This window comes from Poecile atricapillus, chromosome 1 (assembly GCF_030490865.1).
Source record: "Poecile atricapillus isolate bPoeAtr1 chromosome 1, bPoeAtr1.hap1, whole genome shotgun sequence".
NCBI classification, from domain to species: Eukaryota; Metazoa; Chordata; class Aves; order Passeriformes; family Paridae; genus Poecile; species Poecile atricapillus.
Window position 1 is genome coordinate 119014469 of NC_081249.1, and position 21584 is coordinate 119036052.

Genomic DNA, 21584 nt, shown 5'->3' on the forward strand with positions numbered 1-21584 from the left:
GGAACTGCTTTATAGCCTGGCTGCTGCTCCTCTTCACATTCACACCAAATCTTTCTTCAACTCTGAGTTTCCTTTTCCAGAACTGAATTTCTCACCAGTGAAGGTTCCAAGTACGACTGGCAGATAAATCCTGCTCCAGAGGGAAAGGGGTTTTGAATAACAGAACCTTCAGTTCTTCCCTGCATGCTGGCCCACAGCAAGCTAAAAATGCTGAGGAATCTGGCAGCCTGAGAAGCAGGAATTGCAGAGGTATCCCCTCATCATTCCTCCTCTGGCTGCCCTGTGCTGCCTCTGGCCAGAATTCCTGAGGGTGAAAGTGGAGCAAAGGGAGCAGAGAGGGAAATACCATCCCCTGGGAAGTGTCCTTTATTAAGCTGCCATTTGCCACAGACAGAGACTGCTCAAGCAGCCTCAGAGCTTTTGGAAGAGAGAAAAATTACCTATCAAATGGATCGTGAATTTTCTTCCAACTCAGACATTAGGAAAGGCAGAAATGTAGAGATTCAATCTGGGGCTGGCAGCACTAAGACCTTGGAATACTGTCCTTAAGAGGGCAGCATTTACAGACAATTAGAGCTCTCATGGATATGTTTTAAAACAGGAGACATTGTGGTGGCACTTAATTCCTTCTCTTGCATAGATAGAGCTGCCTCTACAGCACAATGATTTTATTTGGGGTCGAAAGGGAGGGTGTAGACTCAGTGAGCTCAGAGACAGTGTCTGTGTGTGTGTGTGTTGGTGTGAGAATGGGTTGTAGGATCCTTAAACCAAAACTCACACAGTTACAATGAAATGCCCTCCCTATTTATAATGATAATGGCTACTAATTATTAATTCTGTTGCCCAGGGATTTATTGAGAAGCCTTCATACACCAGAGGTGGTGAAAGATGTGCAGGTTGGCAGCAGTGTCTTACACCTGCTCCTGTTCCTGGTGCTCTGCTGTTCCAAAGTAGATGTGAGCAGTAGGGATTATTTGGGGAGAAGCACTGTGCAAAGTTACTTGGCTGGAACCTCACATCTTGTTTTACCATGTGCAGCAACAGATGGTAAAATCTAAATGCCAGAAAACAGTGGAGGAGCCGTGGCAGCAAACTGGGGAGGTTGGGGGGTCAGACTTGGCTCTTGGCTTGCTATTGATTTTTTATATTGATGACCTTTCAAGGTGGTAAAAATAATCCCATCTTGTAACATGAAGTGTATTAAAAGCACAAACCAATTCTAAAGAAAAAAATTAAAATTCCTTTAAAAATTCCTTAAAACTTATGACTGCAGCAGTGTCAGAGTGGATGGTTCTTACCCTAGAGAAATAAAGCAACTCTGAACATCCATACTCAAAGGTCACTTCTGCCGTTTCTGGTAATTGAAAATGATTTATGACTGTGTGCATTTTTTAATGAGTACAAGTACTGAGAAGTTTATTTCCAACATACAGGGGGAAAGTACAAATCCAGCAGGGCACTCGTGGGGTTCCCCTTTGGCAGGAGCTTTGGTCCAGGCACTGAACAGACTCCACAGCAGCTGGGACACGCAGCTTTGGTGCACAGAGAGAAGGATGTTCCTTGCAGACCTTGTTTATTGCACTTCTATCCAGCAGTGTGTGATCAGGGTTCAAACAAGCAAGACACTAAACAGAAAAAAATCTAGAAACAACTAACTAGACTGGTGCTTGGACTTCAGATTTCATCTCCCAAAAGCAGCTCCTGAGCTGAGTCAGGCTCAGGCTTCAAACCTGCTTGGTCCTCCAGGCTTTCTAATTCTCTTCGCACTTGCTGAATGACACTGCTCTCCTCATAATCAGAGAGGAGATCTTGGGGCATCAAGCTGAGAAAGGGCATCTCCTCCATGAGTGAGGGATCTTCTCTCTCGGCGTGCTGGGTTCCATTGGCAGGCGGCTGACACACAGAGGCAGCGCTGTGGCTGGTGGGAAAAGGCACATTGGTCATCCAGGGCATGCTTTTGTGTCCTGCTGCCACTCTGAAATTCCCCATTCCCTCCCCACGTGAAAACGTGTCAAATGCACAGTGCTTCCCCCCTAGCTGGCTTCACAAGCTCCTGGTTCTTACAGGCTTGGCAGCTGGAGAGTTATAAATGTGCTTTCCACATACACAGATCCTAACAGCACAAAATGTTTGATCCTGGCAAATGAGAGAGCAGTGGCCCTCAAATAAACAGATAACGAAAAAAAAGCTACTTGAATCTTCAAGTTCAGAGAGAAAATTCTGGGCAGTTCAGCTGTATTCACACCCTAATTAATTTCTGTGTTTCTGTATCCTCATCTGAAATGTTCTTACTCGATCTGACATTTGCTGACAGACCTTCCCTGAGGTTAATGGTGCATTAACAAAAATTCTGGTGTTGAAAGGATGGGATCAGCTCTGCTTGCTTCCTTAGGTGACATTTATGAAGCAAAATGTTACCCAATTCCTTTTCAAGCATGAAACAATGTAGAAAGAGTTGGACACAGAAGAGAGAAATACTAATCTGCATCTCCATCCCAGCTATGACGCCTTGTTGAAGTTAACAAGGTGCTGGTAGTGTAGAGCAAACTTGGAGGATTTATTTCATAGAAAACGTGGGTTTTCTAAAAGTGCTTTTAGCAAAACTGAAATGATCTCACTTTCTGCCAATGGAACTGCTGATGATGCAAAGAACTCGGTACCAGCTCAGTGTCAGCTCAGTGCCAGCTGTGTGCCAGCTGTGTGCTCACCTCCGAGGCTGGCAGCTCAGTACCAGCTCAGTTCCAGCTGTGTGCTCACCTCCCGGGGCTGGCAGCTCAGTACCAGCTCGGTACCAGCTCAGTCCCAGCTGTGTGCTCACCTCCCGAGCTGGCAGCTCGGTACCAGCTCGGTACCAGCTCAGTTCCAGCTGTGTGCTCACCTCCGGGGCTGGCAGCTCGGTATCAGCTCGGTACCAGCTCAGTGCTCACCTCTGGGGTTGGCAGCTCGGTATCAGCTCGGTACCAGCTCAGTGCTCACCTCCGGGGCTGGCAGCTCGGTACCAGCTCGGTACCAGCTCGGTACCAGCTGTGTGCTCACCTCCGGGGCTGGCAGCTCGGTACCAGCTCGGTACCAGCTCGGTACCAGCTCAGTCCCAGCTCAGTGCTCACCTCCGGGGCTGGCAGCTCGGTACCAGCTCAGTCCCAGCTCAGTGCTCACCTCCGGGGCTGGCAGCTCGGTACCAGCTCGGTGCCAGCTCGGTACCAGCTGTGTGCTCACCTCCGGGGCTGGCAGCTCGGTACCAGCTCGGTACCAGCTCAGTCCCAGCTCAGTGCTCACCTCCGGGGCTGGCAGCTCAGCCCCCCTGCGCACGGGCAGCGCTCCCGGACCCCGTCGGGCTCCAGCTCCCAGCTGATGAGGTTCAGGAGTCGGTCGGAAGGGTCGTGGCAGGGCTCCCCCTCCTCAGGCAGGGGCGTGCACACGGGGAACAGCAGCTCTGCGGGAAAAGGCGTTTTGGGAGGAGTCCTGAGCTGCTGCCGAACTGGGGTGAGCCCAGGGTTAATTCTGTGTGCGGGCACACAAACACAGGCTCCATCTCTCTCTACATCCCTCACATGGCAGGGAACCACAGCTCTTTTTGCACTGGGTGGGAGTGAGACACTGGAAATTCGTCCTTGATGAGCCAGAGCAGCTCGACTCGGACCCTGCTGCCGAGGCAGGAGAGCACCATCCATCCAGCCCTCGGGGATCCCAAACTCCGCTGATCCCGAGAAAACTCATATTACGGGAATCCTTTGCAATGAATAGCATTAATGGTTTGCAATCTCACCAGAGGAATGCCTCTCTAGCTCAGACTCTGCTATTTTTCCTATTCCTTTGCAGAGGCTGAAAGTACAGAGCAATTGTTCAGGAACTAATGAGGTTACAAGAACTACAACTCAGACATTTAATTTATTTTGTCACTTCTGCTGTGGGCAAAGCTGTCTGATGGCATCTGGGGCCTGGCACATATATATATATATACACACACATATATATATACATATATATATACACACACACATATATATATATATAATATTTTTATATATTTATATATTATAAATTTTATATATATATTATATATATATTATATGTACATCATTTTCTCAATAGCTATAAATCTTGTTCCTTCTTAACGGGAGGGGAGGGGAGGGGAGGGATGGGCAGGGCAGGGCAGGGGAGGGCAGAGCAGGGCAGGGCAGGGCAGGGGAGCGCTCGGAGGCGCTCCCGGCCGGGGGCAGCCCGTGGCTGTGTGGGAGCCCGTACCTGTGTGGAAGGCACAGCAGGTGCCGGGGCTGCAGTCCTGCTGCCTCTCGCAGATGGTGCCGTTCTCTCCCCTGCTCGCGGTGCTGCTGCAGCGGCCCCACCGGCACAGCTGCTCCCCGCAGCACTCGGCGTCCCGAGAGCAGCGCTGCGGGAAAATCCTGCTCAGAAAGGGGCTCCGGAGCGCTTCGGGCGGCTCTCACAGCCCCAGGGACCGAAATGACCCCGCTCCGGCACAGCTGCCCGTTCATCTGGGCTGAGCACACCCGGAGCTACGGGCACAGGCACAGAGCAGCAGAGCTCATCCAACCCTGCCTTGGGTACCCCTCAAACCAGCCCTGTCCTGGGTATTGCTCCATCCAACCCTGTCCTGGACACCCCTCAAACCCTGTCCTGGGTACCCCTCAAACCATCCCTGTCCTGGTCTCTGCTCCATCCAACTCTGCCCTGGGTACCCCTCAAATCCTGTCCTGGACACCTCTCAAACCATCTCTGTCCTGGGCTCTGCTCCATCCAGCCCTGTCCTGGGTACCCCTCAAACCAGCCCTGTCCTGGGCTCTGCTCCATCCAGCCCTGCTGCAGCTTCACTGGGAATTCCAGCCTGGCCTCTCCCCACCCTCCCAGGGAGCAATTCCTGCCCAATATCCCCTCTAACCCTCCTCTCCCCCCATTTAAAGCCATTCCCCTTATCCTGTCACTCCATGCTTGCAGAATATCCCTCTCCAGCTCTCCTGCAGCCCCCTCAGCACTGAAATGCTGCTCCAAGCTCTCCCTGGGGCCCTCTCTTCTGCAATCAGGGAAATAGAAATTAATAACTGAAACGTCATCAACAGAGGACATTACTGACTTTTTCCATCGACAAATGCAGTCAGGAATTTACAATTTGTTCAGGAGAATTGTTTTCAAAGAGCAAAGCAAAAAAAAATAAAATCTGACTGAAATCCGTTTTTTAGTTGTAATTAGAACCAGACCTCGCTGGTAACCAAGAACCTTTGAAAAAATCTCTCTGAAAAACAAATCTCTTTGCAAATCAGAAACACTAAAGGTCGCTTTGCACGACAATTGGCCCGGTGTTCCAACTACACACGCCTCAGAAATCAACCCAATAAAAGCCATGTGTGTCACTTGGTTCCCTTTTTGCGGTTATTTTTTCAGTTTTTTGATTAACAATGTTAAAGAGTCGTAGCAGAGCAGCCTCTCAGCAGCTTTTCCCTGTCTGGGCAGCCACACAAAATCTGCATTTCTTTCCCAGCGGGTCCCACAGGCAGCGTTTAACACGGGGAGAGGGGCAGGAGCAGACTGGCACTGCTGAGAGCTGCTCATTCAGGAGGAAAATGCTGTGGAACTGTACAGGTTCTAGCTCAGGGAATTGACTCCACACAAGAGCAGCCGGGACCCAGTTTTCACTTTCCTGCTCCTACAGGTGTTCTGCTGGGAGCTGCAGGGAAAGGTGGGGAGGGGGGAACGTGTTGGGCCACCCCAGTCCCGGGTTTTAATTACCCCATGCTAAGAAGAAAGTATTTTTACCCTGGTGCAGAAAGCTTTGCAGTTTATTTTCTGTCAGTTTTGTCTTGTTGCCATTAGCAGCAATACCCTGCAGAGTTTGTGAAGATCCCCTGCAATCCCCCCTCCCCAGGACTTACCGTGTGCTGGGGCTTGCAGAGCTGACATCGGTACTCCGAGGGGGAGAAGAGGCAGAACTTCCCTGGCTCGCAGTCCTCGTCAATGATGCACTCCTGGGGAAAGGAGCAGAGCGTGCTTGGCCAAATTCCTGCCTCCCCCTGAAACCCCAGAAGCTCTTCACCGCTTCCATTTCTTACTTGGGAACCAGCACAGCCGGCTCCAGGGGCTGCACGGTTCTGCAGCAGAGCCGTGATCCCTCCCCGGCCCTTCCCAAACCTCTGGCACAGGCAGGGACACACCTGAGCACAGCTGGGCACAGCTGGAACACACCTGAGCACATCTGGGCACAGCTGGGCACAGCTGGGACACACCTGAGCACATCTGGGCACAGCTGGGACACACCTGGGCACAGCTGGGCACAGCTGGGACACACCTGGGCACAGCTGGGACACACCTGAGCACATCTGGGCACAGCTGGGACACACCTGGACACAGCTGGGCACAGCTGGGACACACCTGAGTACAGCTGAGCACACCTGAGCACATCTGGGACACACCTGTGCACACCTGTATATATATTATATATTATTCATATATATATACATATATATATACTATATACTATATACTATATATTATATATTATATATTGTATATTGTATATTGTATATTATATATTGTATCTTGTATATTATATATGTTATATGTTATATATGTTATATGTTATATAATGGAATTGTATATTAGTATATATTATATAATAATATAATATATTATTATCTATTATAGTTATAAAATTTTATATAATGAAATGTATATATTTTATAATATATATATTATATATATGTGTATATACTATATATATTATTTCTTGGATTTGACTGTTTTTAAAATGTAGATTTCACAGAAGCTGACCCAGTTTTTATATAGTTTAATAGCTTGTTAATTTTCAGAACTAGTCAATTATTGTGTTTTTTTAAGCACAAAAAAAAAAGGTTTTAGTAGTTTTTTTCCAGAAAAATTATTTCTGTGTGTGATTTCTTCCTTCCTCGTTAGGTGCCAAGCGGTGTAAAGGCAATATCCAGACACCAGTCCCAGCTGCTGGAGCAGAGCTTCCTCCACTGGAGGTCCCCACCGAGCTTCTGGTGTCCTCCAGCTCTGCCCAGACTCACCCTGGGGGTTCCTCCCGATGGGGCTCTGCAGAGATCAGCCCTAAAAAGTGACCTGTCCTGGGCAGCTCTGAGGTTTGGGGTGATCAGTCCTAAAAAGTGACCTGTCCTGGGCAGCTCTGAGGTTTGGGGTGATCAGTCCTAAAAAGTGACCTGTCCTGGGCAGCTCTGAGGTTTGGGGTGATCAATCCTAAAAAGTGACCTGTCCTGGGCAGCTCTGAGGTTTGGGGTGATCAGTCCTAAAAAGTGACCTGTCCTGGGCAGCTCTGAGGTTTGGGGTGATCAGTCCTAAAAAGTGACCTGTCCTGGGCAGCTCTGAGGTTTGGGGTGATCAGTCCTTAAATGTGACATGTCCTGGGCAGATCTGAGGTTTGGGGTGATCAGTCCTAAAAAGTGACCTGTCCTGGGCAGATCTGAGGTTTGGGGTGATCAGCCCTTCCCAGTGACCTGTCCTGGGCAGCTCTGAGGTTTCCCAGCCCTTTGATTGCCCAGAGCAGGAGCTGAACCCGCTCTGGGTTCTGACTCTTCTCTCCCCACAGCTGCACACCCTGGCTATGTGTCCACAGTTCCATCCTCCTCTCCATCCCCTCCTCTCCATCCCCTCCTCTCCATCCCCTCCTCTCCATCCCCTCCTCTCCAACCTCTCCTCTCCATCCCCTCCTCTCCATCCCCTCCTCTCCATCCCCTCCTCTCCATCCCCTCCTCTCCATCCCCTCTCAGGCACACAGCCAGGGCTCGCTGCTGTCAGCTTTTCCAGCTGATCTTCTCCACAAAGGAGAAGCCTTGCCACAAACTGCTTTAAGCTCATGGAATAACTCTCCCTCTAGCTCTAAAACCATCTAACACCAAAGCTGCTGCTTTCTCCTCAATTAATTAATGAGTCCTGTGCCAAAAACCTTTTTCCTCTTACTGAACTGTGTCCCAGCAGTTCAGACATTCAGTTTTATGAGAGTTTCCAGACAGGGGAAAATAAAAAAATCCCTTTGTGATTTTCTTTCCTGGCAAAGGCTTCCTCTCACGTGTGCTCTGTGAATCTGTGCCCCACTCCTGATCTGCCTCACTGATCACCCCCAGGAAATGCAGAGCTCACCAGTGCCCACCTGCAGAGGGGAACCATATAGATATTATTAGTATTTATTTTTCCTTATTCAATCAGGCAACAGACCTTTCTAATTCAGCTCCCTTTAGACAGAAGAGTTGCTGGGCAAGGAGCCAGTCTGGATAAAATGAAATGTAAAGGGATATGGTGTTAGGCAGGGCTAAAGGGCACCAGAGAGAGAACACTGCTGGTCACTGGTGGCTGTACTGGGACCATCAGTGGCCAGGGTGCAAATGCCATGGAAGGACACTCCCAGCATCCTGAGGGCTCTCAGGATAACACTGTGCTCTGCAGTGAATATTCAGCAGCACCTGGAAGCTATTTGGGCATTAGGATCTGTTCCAAAACCAACAGGGAAAACACAAAACCAACAAGAAATGAAAATCGTGGAAAGGGTTCCCAGGTCTGCTGAAACAACTGCTGCTGAAAGAAACCTGAGCTTTCTTCTCCTTGGTGCCTCACTATGGCAGTACATTTACTACTCTGCTTTGCTGCTGGTACAGTAGGTGCTGAAATAACACTCATTCTGCTTTGAGCTTTTTCCCCTTAATCCTTGATTAAAACCTGAACTGCAGACTAAAAAATATTCTGATGATGTCTGACCTTCAGAAAGGACTCACTGATTTTAAATTCACAACTGGCATTTGATTTATCCATTCCCTCTCCCCCACTCACACTCACCCTGCAACATTGTCAGAAAGTTCTCCAAAGGGGATTCAAACCAGACTCTCTTCACCACTCACATCTTCAGCCAATATTTGTCAGGGACTGTCTTGGGTGAGATTTCCCCTCCTGGGGTTTTTACTCTTTAATTTAGACCCCAAGAAAGCAGAGGAAGACACTGCCATCACCTCACAGACATTTCTGTGCTTCTCTGGCATGGAGCAGTGAGCCTGGAGCAGGAGCAGCCCTTTCCCCCTTGTGTAATCCCTGTGTTCTGTTTGCTGTGGTTTGCTGGGATCCAGGTGAGTTTTGTGCCTTCTGAGGAGGCTGAGGGGAGAGGCAGGATTGTTTTCTGCACGGCTGGAGAGCCAGAACAGCCCTTCCAAGGTGTTAATTCATAACCCTCGGTGCACTTCAGGCTCCCGAGCCACAGAGAGGCAAAATCAGTGATTTGGGAGGGGTGGGGAAGCTCTGCCAGCACAAACAGCACAGGAGGCAGTGCCACTGGAGCAATTGCTGTGACAATTAGAAAAGGAGTTCAGTGGAAAGCCTGGAAATGCACGGGAGCTCCTCTCTCTGTGTTTGGGGACAGCTGTGCTCCAACTCCAACAGCTGCCCTGAGCAAAAGCCCTTTATGTGTTCACTGAAACCTCCTCACACCAGCAGGTCACTTTTCCCAAGGGACCTGTAGTGAGGTGAAACCCAGCGTTCAGCTCTGTTTTACAGCTGCAGATGCTTCCCCAGCAGCTCAGCCCCCTGAGACAGCATCAGCTCCATCCCAGCTCAGCCTGGGACTGACATCTGCCACAGCAAACCCTTCCAGGAGGAAGGATTCACAAACCTTCACAAACCCTTCCAGGAGAAAGGATTCACAGACCTTCACAAACCCTTCCAGGAGAAAGGATTCACAGACCTTCACAAACCCTTCCAGGAGAAAGGATTCACAAACCTTCACAAACCCTTCCAGGAGAAAGGATTCACAAACCTTCACAAACCCTTCCAGGAGGAAGGATTCACAAACCCTCCCAAACCCTCCCAGGCTTGGCTTCAGTTCTGCAAGCTGTTTCATGCTCTCCATTGCTGCAGCAGATGGCAAAAACTGCTGAGTAGTAAGGAAAAAAAAGAAGCATAAAAGCTGTTTTATATCCTAATGTATTTAAAAAGAGGGCAGAATCACACAGAATGGAATATTGCTCCATGGAAACTACTACCTCAATCTGAAATGCAGTAGCATTCCAGTTCCTAATCTCTCTGTTGTCTAGACAGGGCACATAATGCATTTGTCTTTAATGAGATATGAATGAATTTGCCCTGAAATACCTCAAAACCTCTGTAATACTTTCCAGCAGCACAAACCTCTCACTGCTGCCCTGCCAGGCACACAGCACTCATAAAATGAGGAACTTGTGTTAAAAACAGACGTCTGAAAAAGAGCAGCCATGAGCTGCAGGCTGTGCTGGGGTCACATCCCAGGGCTGGGGGAGAGCCAGCTCTTTGGGTGGCTGCTCAGCAGGAACAGCACTGCTCAAAACTAATAAACAACAAAACATAAATCCCTTGGCTTTGTCTTGAGCTCCTCCACTGAGCCAATCTCATCCAATTCCTTTTCCCCCACTTCCCAGAACCATTTCATTTGGGAACACTTCATTTCTGGTTCTCCCTGTGACACAATCTAAATGGAGGCAGAACACGTCCACGTGGCACAGCTGAAGGTGGCCTGGAGGCACCTGAGCCGGGCTTTAGGTGCCAAAGCAGCACAGCACATTGGCCTAAATGTGCTGTCCAAAAGGGAATTACTGGGACAGGCTGTGACCCCAAAAACTCTCACCACCAGGAAAAGAGCTGCAGCCCTTTCCACATCACCAGGGAAAGAGCTGCAGCCCTTTCTACACCACCTGCTCATTCCCAGCACACAGAGATCCTGTCACTGATCACATCCTGTCACTGATCACATCCTGTCACTGATCACATCCTGTCACTGATCAGATCCTGTCACTGATCACATCCTGTCACTGATCACATCCTGTCATTGATCACATCCTGTCACTGATCAGATCCTGTCACTGATCACATCCTGTCACTGATCACATCCTGTCACTGATCAGATCCTGTCATTGATCAGATCCTGTCACTGATCACATCCTGTCATTGATCACATCCTGTCACTGATCAGGTCCTGTCATTGATCACATCCTGTCACTGATCACATCCTGTCATTGATCAGATCCTGTCACTGATCAGATCCTGTCACTGATCACATCCTGTCACTGATCACATCCTGTCATTGATCAGATCCTGTCACTGATCACATCCTGTCACTGATCACATCCTGTCACTGATCAGGTCCTGTCACTGATCACATCCTGTCACTGATCACATCCTGCCATTGATCACATCCTGTCACTGATCAGATCCTGTCACTGATCACATCCTGTCATTGATCACATCCTGTCACTGATCAAGTCCTGTCACTGATCAGGTCCTGTCACTGATCACATCCTGTCACTGATCACATCCTGTCACTGATCAGATCCTGTCATTGATCACATCCTGTCACTGATCACATCCTGTCACTGATCACATCCTGTCATTGATCACATCCTGTCATTGATCAGGTCCTGTCATTGATCAGGTCCTGTCACTGATCACATCCTGTCACTGATCACATCCTGTCATTGATCACATCCTGTCATTGATCAGGTCCTGTCATTGATCACATCCTGTCACTGATCAGATCCTGTCATTGATCACATCCTGTCACTGATCAGATCCTGTCACTGATCAGATCCTGTCATTGATCACATCCTGTCATTGATCAGATCCTGTCACTGATCAGATCCTGTCATTGATCACATCCTGTCACTGATCAGGTCCTGTCATTGATCAGATCCTGTCACTGATCAGATCCTGTCACTGATCACATCCTGTCATTGATCACATCCTGTCACTGATCACATCCTGTCATTGATCACATCCTGTCACTGATCAGATCCTGTCACTGATCAGATCCTGTCATTGATCACATCCTGTCATTGATCAGATCCTGTCACTGATCAGATCCTGTCATTGATCACATCCTGTCATTGATCAGGTCCTGTCATTGATCAGATCCTGTCACTGATCAGATCCTGTCATTGATCACGTCCTGTCACTGATCAGGTCCTGTTACTGATCACATCCTGTCATTGATCAGATCCTGTCACTGATCAGATCCTGTCATTGATCACATCCTGTCACTGATCAGGTCCTGTCATTGATCAGATCCTGTCATTGATCACATCCTGTCACTGATCACATCCTGTCACTGATCAGATCCTGTCACTGATCACATCCTGTCATTGATCAGATCCTGTCACTGATCACATCCTGCCATTGATCACATCCTGTCACTGATCAGATCCTGTCACTGATCAGATCCTGTCACTGATCACATCCTGTCACTGATCACATCCTGTCACTGATCAAGTCCTGTCTCTGATCACATCCTGTCACTGATCACATCCTGTCACTGATCAGGTCCTGTCATTGATCAGGTCCTGTCACTGATCACATCCTGTCACTGATCACATCCTGTCACTGATCAGGTCCTGTCACTGATCACATCCTGTCATTGATCACATCCTGTCATTGATCACATCCTGTCATTGATCAGGTCCTGTCATTGATCAGGTCCTCTCAGACCCCATGCAGTCAGTGCTCCATGTCAAAAGAGGGAATAAATAAAATATCACCCACATCTTCAAGGAGCTGACTCCAATGAAAGAAGGAACTACACCCAAAAAATCCCAAAGAAACAAAACCAAAGAAATTCCTGGCAAATGCCTCAGGATAATGAGGAAAATGGTGCCTGGGAGCTCTCTCAGATCATGCTCTGCTCACTCTTGGTCAAAATCTCTCTGTATACCTTGCAATAATTTAACAGCAGGTCACTCTGTAGAAGCAGCCCCTTCATTTTCTTCCCTCACCCTTCTTTTTCACTCAGTAATTATAACCTGATCCTGGCAGGACTACAGCCTCACTCTTCTGTGTAGGAAACACAGTGCCAAGCACTCATCTCAATCAGTTTTATCAGTGATATCAAAGTGGGAACATGAGATGAACTGTTCTAATTAAATAGAAATAAATGACACATCTGACAGGTAATTTCCCTGCTCTGGAAACCAAGGGCTATCTAACCAGCAAAGGAGAAAAGGACTGTCTATGTGTGTGTGTATATTTATGTATAAGTGAGGTCAAAACACCGATGCATGTTTATAAACAGAGTTTTCCTAATGAGTTTGTAATGAACAGACCTAACAGAGAGATGCATCTACCTGTGGATCTGTGGATCTGTGGATGTGTGGAGCTGTGGATCTGTGGATGTGTGGAGCTGTGGATGTGTGGATGTGTGGATCTGTGGATGTGTGGAGCTGTGGATGTGTGGATCTGTGGATGTGTGGATCTGTGGATCTGTGGATCTGTGGATGTGTGGAGCTGTGGATCTGTGGATCTGTGGATCTGTGGATAGGAGAAGAACAGCTCCCTGGTGTTTGATAAGCAGGAGATGTGTGTGAGCTCTGGTGGCCTGGGAGCTGTGGATCTGTGGATGTGTGGATGTGTGGATGTGTGGATCTGTGGATCTGTGGATGTGTGGATGTGTGGATCTGTGGATCTGTGGATCTGTGGATCTGTGGATCTGTGGAGCTGTGGATGGGAGAAGAGCAGCTCCCTGGTGTTTGATAAGCAGGAGATGTGTGTGAGCTCTGGTGGCCTGGGAGCTGTGGATGTGTGGACCTGTGGATGTGTGGATGTGTGGATGTGTGGATCTGTGGATGTGTGGATCTGTGGAGCTGTGGATGTGTGGATCTGTGGATCTGTGGAGCTGTGGATGTGTGGATGTGTGGATGTGTGGATGTGTGGATCTGTGGATGTGTGGATGTGTGGATCTGTGGATGTGTGGATGTGTGGATCTGTGGATCTGTGGATAGGAGAAGAACAGCTCCCTGGTGTTTGATAAGCAGGAGATGTGTGTGAGCTCCGGTGGCCTGGGATCTGTGGAGCTGTGGATGTGTGGATCTGTGGATGTGTGGATGTGTGGATCTGTGGATGTGTGGATGTGTGGATCTGTGGAGCTGTGGATGTGTGGAGCTGTGGATGTGTGGATCTGTGGATGTGTGGATCTGTGGATCTGTGGAGCTGTGGATGGGAGAAGAGCAGCTCCCTGATGTTTGATAAGCAGGAGATGTGTGTGAGCTCTGGTGGCCTGGGAGCTGTGGACGTGTGGATCTGTGGATGTGTGGATGTGTGGATCTGTGGATGTGTGGATGTGTGGATCTGTGGATCTGTGGATGTGTGGATGTGTGGATATGTGGATCTGTGGATCTGTGGATCTGTGGATCTGTGGATCTGTGGATGGGAGAAGAACAGCTCCCTGGTGTTTGATAAGCAGGAGATGTGTGTGAGCTCTGGTGGCCTGGGAGCTGCAGGCTGGACCCCAGATGTGCTGAGCTGCAGAGGTGGAGCCCGTGCAGGGCTGTGCTGAAGCTCTGCAGTGCCACTGCTGCGAGGGGCTCACACAGACCCAGCCCTGAGCCAGGGACACTCCCTGGAGCTGAGATTCACTGCACCACAAAGCTCCTGTGCTTCACTGCTGAGCTGCAAAACAAAACCTGGCACACAGCGAGGGTGTGAAACAGCTGGGAGCAAAGAAAAGCCTTTGAAAACAAGATTTCTGTGCTTAACAGCTGCTGGCTGAGCTTCAGCACTGAATTAATAGCAGCACACTGAGAGGAAGATGTTGACCTGTGCCCCATCCCTCACTGAACTGATTTCAAACCCTGAATCTTATGGGCTTTGTTCCTGTATTATTATACACACTTCATTTGGTAGTCTAGGGTTTCAACAGGCTTATTAACCCTGTTTGAGCCAAAGATAACAATACTGGAACAGAAGTACCCTGGTAAGGATCCACATTCAATGGATTTTGCCCATGGCAGAGTTGGCAGCATAAGTTTGCTTTTCCTACAGAAGAAATTGAATAGTTTATTTTTCATGAGCTGTAGATGGAAGAAGAAGGGGTTTGAATTACAGCAACAGCAATGGGATAAATCATCTCCAGCCTTGAGGATTTTGGGAACATGAGCTCCATGTCTGCCTAAGGATGGAGCAGGCATCTGGGTCACAGGTGTTGACTCTGAAGCTTTGTCAAGACCTCCTCTTTGGGGCATTTGTTTGGATTAAAAAAGAGCCTCTTTTATTTCATTTTTCCTTTAATTTAATTTTCCATCATTTTCCATTTAATTTTTAATTTTCCATCTGAAATCATGTGCCTAGAGGATATCAACAACACAAGTGGATGACTATTCATGAATATTCATCCCATTTCCTAAACAAACACAAATGAGGAAGAAATGGAAAAGGGTCTGCAGCCCACCCAAAAGGGACAGCAGAACATGAATGTACTGCAGATTCCCACCAGGGATGGAGTCCAAGGCAAACACCACCAGGGGACCAAACCCTTCCCCTGCTGACAGCTGGGAGATATCTCAGACCCAGGAAATCCCCTAAAGCTTTGCCTGACAGCACGATGGCAAACTGATGTCCAGCTCTCCACATGCCCTGAGACACTGCTCCTCCCCCTGGGCTTGCCAAGGATGAAGTCTGAGGGATTTCTCATGTGATCCAAATCCAGCAGCAGGCTCTGAGTCATTTCCAGACAGAGAAAGGGTAAACAGAGCCAGAATTCCCACCCCACCCTGCACCTTCAGTACAATTCCAATGCATGGCTGAGTGGAAGGGAGAGTGATGCCTGCAGGGGTGGCTGCCAGCCCCCAGAGACACCTGAGGAAGGGAATGGGGATGCACAGGAGCCCCCCAGCCATGCAGGACACGGGGCTGCATTGCTGGAGTGGCCAGGAGCCCAGCTCACAGCAGCACATGCAGGCATGGGGAGCAGCCCAGCCCTGCTGCACTGCCAGGGAGAAACAGGCTGCCAGGAAAGGTGTGTGTGTGTGTGTGTGTGCAGGATCTCCCCTGGTGTTCCTGTAACACCTGCACTGCCAGGGAGAAACAGGCTGCCAGGAAAGGTCTGTGTGTGTGTGTGTGTGTGTGCAGGATCTCCCCTGGTGTTCCTGTAACACCTGCACTGCCAGGGAGAAACAGGCTGCCAGGAAAGGTCTGTGTGTGTGTGTGTGTGTGCAGGATCTCCCCTGGTGTTCCTGTAACACCTGCACTGCCAGGAAAGGTCTGTGTGTGTGTGTGTGTGTGCAGGATCTCCCCTGGTGTTCCTGTAACACCTGCACTCCAGGGACGTGCACCTGCTCCCACACCTTTCTTTCCATGCACTGCTCGTGTGTGTATGGGCACCTGCTGCAGGGGGACAGGCACTGGGGTTTAAACTAAAAAATGCAGGCACCACCTGCTTTTGTTTTCCACAAAGCTGCTTCCCCAGCCCTGGCATTCTCATTCCAGCCAAGAAGTGGATTATTGTCATTATTGCAGGTATTGCAGTGCAGACACTCCTTTGCCTTCTTGTGAGGCTCTTGTGTCATCTATCAAAGCCCAGAAATGTCACATGAAAAACTTCCAGGGATTTCAGAGGCTCACAACTCAGCACAGAAAAGAAATGCAGAGTCAGGAGGTGCAGGGTCCCAGTTATCAGAAATGACTGCAGAAATAAATTACACTGTGTTTAAATTTCACAGCAAGGGGTTTGTGAAGGCGTTTGGAAAATTCTTCTTTTTACCACCCAAATTTTGTACCTAAAGAGCAGGAGCTGTGGGAACCCAGAAGTTTCATGAGGTAAAGTGAATAAAGCCTACAAAGTGAGCCAGTGAAGGCAATGGAATCACTCTTCCACCTCCTGTTGGTCTGCAAAGCCCAGAGAGTGACCAGGACACGTCACAACATCACACAGAACCTCAGGTATGAAAATCTGTCTGCAGAAAAACCACCTGAGGGCCCAGTGCAAAGTTTCCTGCAACTCATTTCCCAATACTTTTGCCTTAATTTTAGAGATCTATGCAACAGTGCCTTTGAATTTGGACAAAACTTTTCTCCTACTTCACACATCTCCCCCCAGCACTGCTTTTTTCTCCTCACTGCAACCCAAATCCCCCAGTTCCTAATTGCATCACTCCCACGATATCTCTTTGCCCTTGTAACAGCAAAAGCTGCTCTATTTCTATTATTGGAATACATTATATTCCCCTTAATGCTGGAAGTTTGCAAGCATTTTCAGCCTGACTCCTGTCGGGTATCTCAGTGCTGTTAATTTTTAATTTTTAATTTTTAATTTTTAATTTTTAATTTTTAATTTTTAATTTTTAATCGTTAATCGTTAATTGTTAATTTTTAATCGTTAATTGTTAATTGAGGAGTGGGTGTGAAGAATGACACCACAGGCAAGCCAAACACGTTCTGAAACAGCACTGTGCTGCAGTGCTGAGAAGGTTAAAAAGTTTTGTGCTGCATTTGAAGATGATGATCACCTTTGCTTGGGAAAAAACCCATTTGGATTGTCTTCATTACACAAAATCTCATTACCAAAAAGCACTGTGGGGGATGTTAACACTTTCTATAGGATCAGCTGCAGTTTAGAATAGTTACAATTTATTTTATACCTTGGGTGTTCACTTAAGCTACAAGCTTTGCCAAATAGTAGGAAAAAAAGAAGTAAAGTTGCTTGTGTGTGCTGTATTTTGCTACTTGCCATTTTCAAATTGAAATAGCAGTATAGAAACATGAGCTGTGAGAGGGAAAGCTTTAGAAAAGAGACACTAATTTCAGGTTCTGTGCCCACTGTAAATGGGAACTACTGACATAATTTTTCCATCATTATATTTATAAAATAATTTCCATAATGATATTTATAAAATAGCTACAGAGCTGCTTCTGTGAAAGAACTGGAGGTAAGTTTCTCTGAAGAAAGCCAGGGTGTGTTGAAGTAAATCAAACCACAAACTATTAGTCAGATGAAGCCAGCTATCAGAGGAAACCTGGCAAGCCCAGTCTTAGCAAGAGCACAAAAAAGAACCATTTTGGTAAGGCTACAACCAACGAAAAGCCAATTTTTTTAAGTAGTGCTGAATTTCTCATGTGACTACTGACATTTAGCAAATGTTCCTGTGCTTGCAAGACTCGGGTAAAAAATATTCTTGAGCTTTTAAACTCCTTTGTGAGTCCTTAAACAACCATATTTTGAGGGGAGGGGGATTCATTGTCCCATCTCTCTCCCTTCTCCTCAAAGTGACATTTCATGGCCAGCTGTCCATCACTGAGTTAGGCTGGAAAGCAAATACAGCCAGATGTTGTTCCACAGATCCCTCATAAATAAATGACTTGGGGTTATTTCAACTGTTAAAATCTATAAAGTATTTTTTTTTCTAATGGAAGACAAGCTCAGTGTTATAGTAAGGATTTGCCCACACTCCCTGGGAAGGGCTATAACTATCTTTGCTATTTAACATTAATGTTTGACAGACAAATTGAATATCCAAACATGTGCATTAACTCTGTTTCCAAGTCACAACGTTCCTAAGTTAAACCAATTTAAAAACACAAACATTTGCTTACCCCAATGGTTTTGTGTGTTTCAAAACATTCCAAAATTTTACTGGTGAACTCTGACACAGTTTTCTGGACAAGGAACCCAAAGTATTTGTTTGGTCTTCCAAAGGAAATAAATGTGCTTACTTACATGGTTCCTTTTGTTTTCTCCATCTCTTATGGATGTAATAACTGTCTCAGAAAAAACTGTTGATCCAGTTTTGTTATCTGTCACCTGATACAGGGAAAGAACAAAACATCAAACTTCAGTTTTAATTAGTCCTTTGTTACTCTCAGTCCTACATCCTGCAATAATTAACCCACTCCCACCTCCTCTTTTTTTCCCATTTTGCTGCCACCCTTATTGACCCTAATCTGAGGGGGAAAGTGGATGAGAGAGCTGCCTCCTTGCCTGTTTAAAATGGCACTGCAAAGAAGCCAGCTGAGCAGGAGAAGGTTGGGTTTTCATTCCCATGTAACAGCTGCAGCTCAGTCCCATTTTCAGCAGGCCTTTTTACCAAAACAAATTGTTATTTCACTCTAACCTCTCATGACAGCTCTCCTTGACACTGGTCAAGCACAGAAGATACAATCAAACCCCAGAGTAACCATCACCAGAAAAATTTACACTCCAATTTATTTTGTGAATAAACATGTAAAACTGGGTTGTTTTTTTGAAGACAAGGTGTGTAAGAATGGAGAGCTCACCATATACAAGTTTTCCCATACCTTATCAATTTCCTGATGGGTCTGAACAGTTCTGTTGCCCACTCTGGTTTCTGTGCTGGACTCATTGTGGTAATTGGGAGGTAAATCTTCAAATCTGACTTCTGACAGCTTTTTTGCCCCTTCCTCCTCAGCTTCCATCTGCCAAATTCAAATAAAAAAAAACCCAAACAACTGAAAATTAGCAGAAATATCACAAAAGAGAATGAGCCACGCTTCTTGTGCAGCCCCCAGTGCCAAACCCTGTCCAGAGCAGCTTTTAATGGGCCACACAAACAGGGCTGAGCTCAACCCTTGAGCTGCTGGAGCCAAAGTCAGTCCTTGGCAGGGAGGGAAGGGTGCAGGACTGGCAGCTTTGGGATCGGTGTCAGAGGAGAGCCCAGAGCTCTGTTCCTCACAGAAAACCACTGATAACCTCAGGCAGGCTTTCCATTCTGGCACAGGAGGGAAAATAGCCCGGCAAGAGAAACAAAAATATCCCGGGAGAGAAACAAAAACCCCCTGAAGCCAACAGGGGCAGCCCTATAGCTGAGGGGGGTGCAGATATCCAGAATTTCATCCTCTGCTTCGGCTCTGCTGTCCCTGTGGGGTGAGGAAAGGTGTGAATCCTGGAAACACACAGGAACAAACCGTGTCCTTTATTTGGGACAGAGCTGGGAGCCCACAAGCTCAACCAGGATGAAGAACAGGATTTTTCCCTAGGCAAAACCTCTCCTTTTGGCGTGTCTGTTTGTTTAAACAACAGCTGCAAACCTTTCTAAGCACAAACCATTTATCTCCTAAGACTCTGCTCAAACAATTCACGCCTTGTGCTGCACACGGAGCATTCCTCAATAAAACACTGACTGTAGAGTAAAACCGGCAGGAATTGCGATTATATCCCCAAGCAGCATTGTGAGGAATGGTTTATTCCAATGTGTCTGCAGTCTAAATGAAGAGGATAACAGAGGAAGATTCCAGATGACAGCAAAAGTTCAGAAATTATCTCATTATAGCACTCCAAGGTCTGTTTCTCCAGCAGGCTGCCAGTTAAAGGGTTTTGTAGACTAAGTATTTCTGAACGAGAGGAAAAGAGAACTTGAAAGGCAGATTCTCACCAGAAAGGGGAATAAAAAGCACACAAGAAGGGGAGTGCAGGGACAGGGTGTTCTGACAGCCATACGAGACCGTGGCTTTGGCTTTGGTCTCAGCTCCCGGCTGTGAAACGGGTCCCGTGCGATTTCGGGCCAGCAATCTGAGACCAGCACACGCAATTCCATCACGAGCAAACCTCTTTTGGGCGGCTTTTGGGGGCACTGGGAGCCCTGACCCCGGCTGGGGACAGCCCCGGTCCCTGTCCGTCTGTCCCGGAGCGCCCGGGCCGCTGCTCGGGGGACGAGCGGGGAGACCCTGGGGAGAGAGCCCCTCACCCCTCACCTCCTGCACGGCATTGCGGAGCTTGTGCTGGGTGTCCTCCATCAGCGCCTCCACCTCCCGCAGCATCTCCCCGAGGCTGGCGGCTCTCCCTGCGCCCGGGGCCGCCAGCGCTGCGGGGAGCAGCAGCAGCAGCAGCGGGGCTGCCGGGACCGCCGGGAAATGCATCCCTCTGGGGCTGATGCTGCTCCTCTGGGGCTGATGCTGCTCCTCTGGGGCCGATGCTGCTCCTCTGGCCCTGATGCTGCTCCTGCCGGGTCTTCCTCTGCTGCTGCCGGGGCTGATGTTGCTCCTGCCGGGCTTTCCTCTGCTCCTGCCGGCCCGGCTGTTGCTCCTGCCGGGCTTTCCTCTGCTGCTGCCGGGCCTGCTGCCGCTCCTCTGGCCCTTCCTCCTCTCCTCCCGGCTCCTCCCGGCTCCTCCCGGCTCCTCCCGGCTCCTCCCGGCTCCTCCCGGCTCCTCCCGGCTCCTCCCGGCTCCTCCGGCCCCGCTGGCCCCTCTGGCCCCACGCTCAGCGCCGGCGGTCGGGGCGGAGCGGAGCGGGAGGAGCCGCAGCCCCGCCGGACACCCCGCCCTGAGAGAGGGGAGGAGATGCTGAGAGACTGGGGAGATGCTGAGAGACCGGGGAGATGCTGAGAGACCGGGGAGATGCTGAGAGACCGGGGAGATGATGCTGAGAGACCGGGGAGATGATGAGAGACCGGGGAGATGATGCTGAGAGACCGGGGAGATGATGAGAGACCGGGGAGATGCTGAGAGACCGGGGAGATGCTGAGAGACCGGGGAGATGATGCTGAGAGACCGGGGAGATGCTGAGAGACCGGGGAGATGCTGAGAGACCGGGGAGATGATGCTGAGAGACCGGGGAGATGCTGAGAGACCGGGGAGATGCTGAGAGACCGGGGAGATGATGATAGACCGGGGAGATGATGCTGAGAGAAGGGGGAGATGCTGAGAGACCGGGGAGATGCTGAGAGACCGAGGGAGATGCTATGAGAACAGGGAGATGCTGAGAGAACAGGAGGAGATGCTGAGAGAAGAGGGAGATGCTGAGAGAAGCGGGAGATGGAGATGCTATGAGAACAGGGAGATGCCGAGAGACAGGAGGAGATTCTGAGCGACAGGAG

The 21584-nt window shown here is 48.7% G+C and overlaps 1 protein-coding gene across 1 annotated transcript; it reads right to left on the reverse strand.

The window, feature by feature from the left end:
- Positions 1–24: 24 nt before the first annotated feature.
- DKK3 (dickkopf WNT signaling pathway inhibitor 3) lies at positions 25–20894 on the reverse strand. Its single transcript, XM_058842833.1, has 7 exons — positions 20464–20894; positions 19051–19188; positions 18473–18556; positions 5886–5978; positions 4246–4390; positions 3277–3433; positions 25–1918 (listed from the first exon to the last, which is right to left on the reverse strand). Exons 1-7 carry the CDS (start codon positions 20626–20628, stop codon positions 1675–1677), a joined length of 1026 nt encoding a protein of 341 aa, XP_058698816.1. The 5' UTR covers positions 20629–20894; the 3' UTR covers positions 25–1674.
- Positions 20895–21584: the final 690 nt, after the last annotated feature.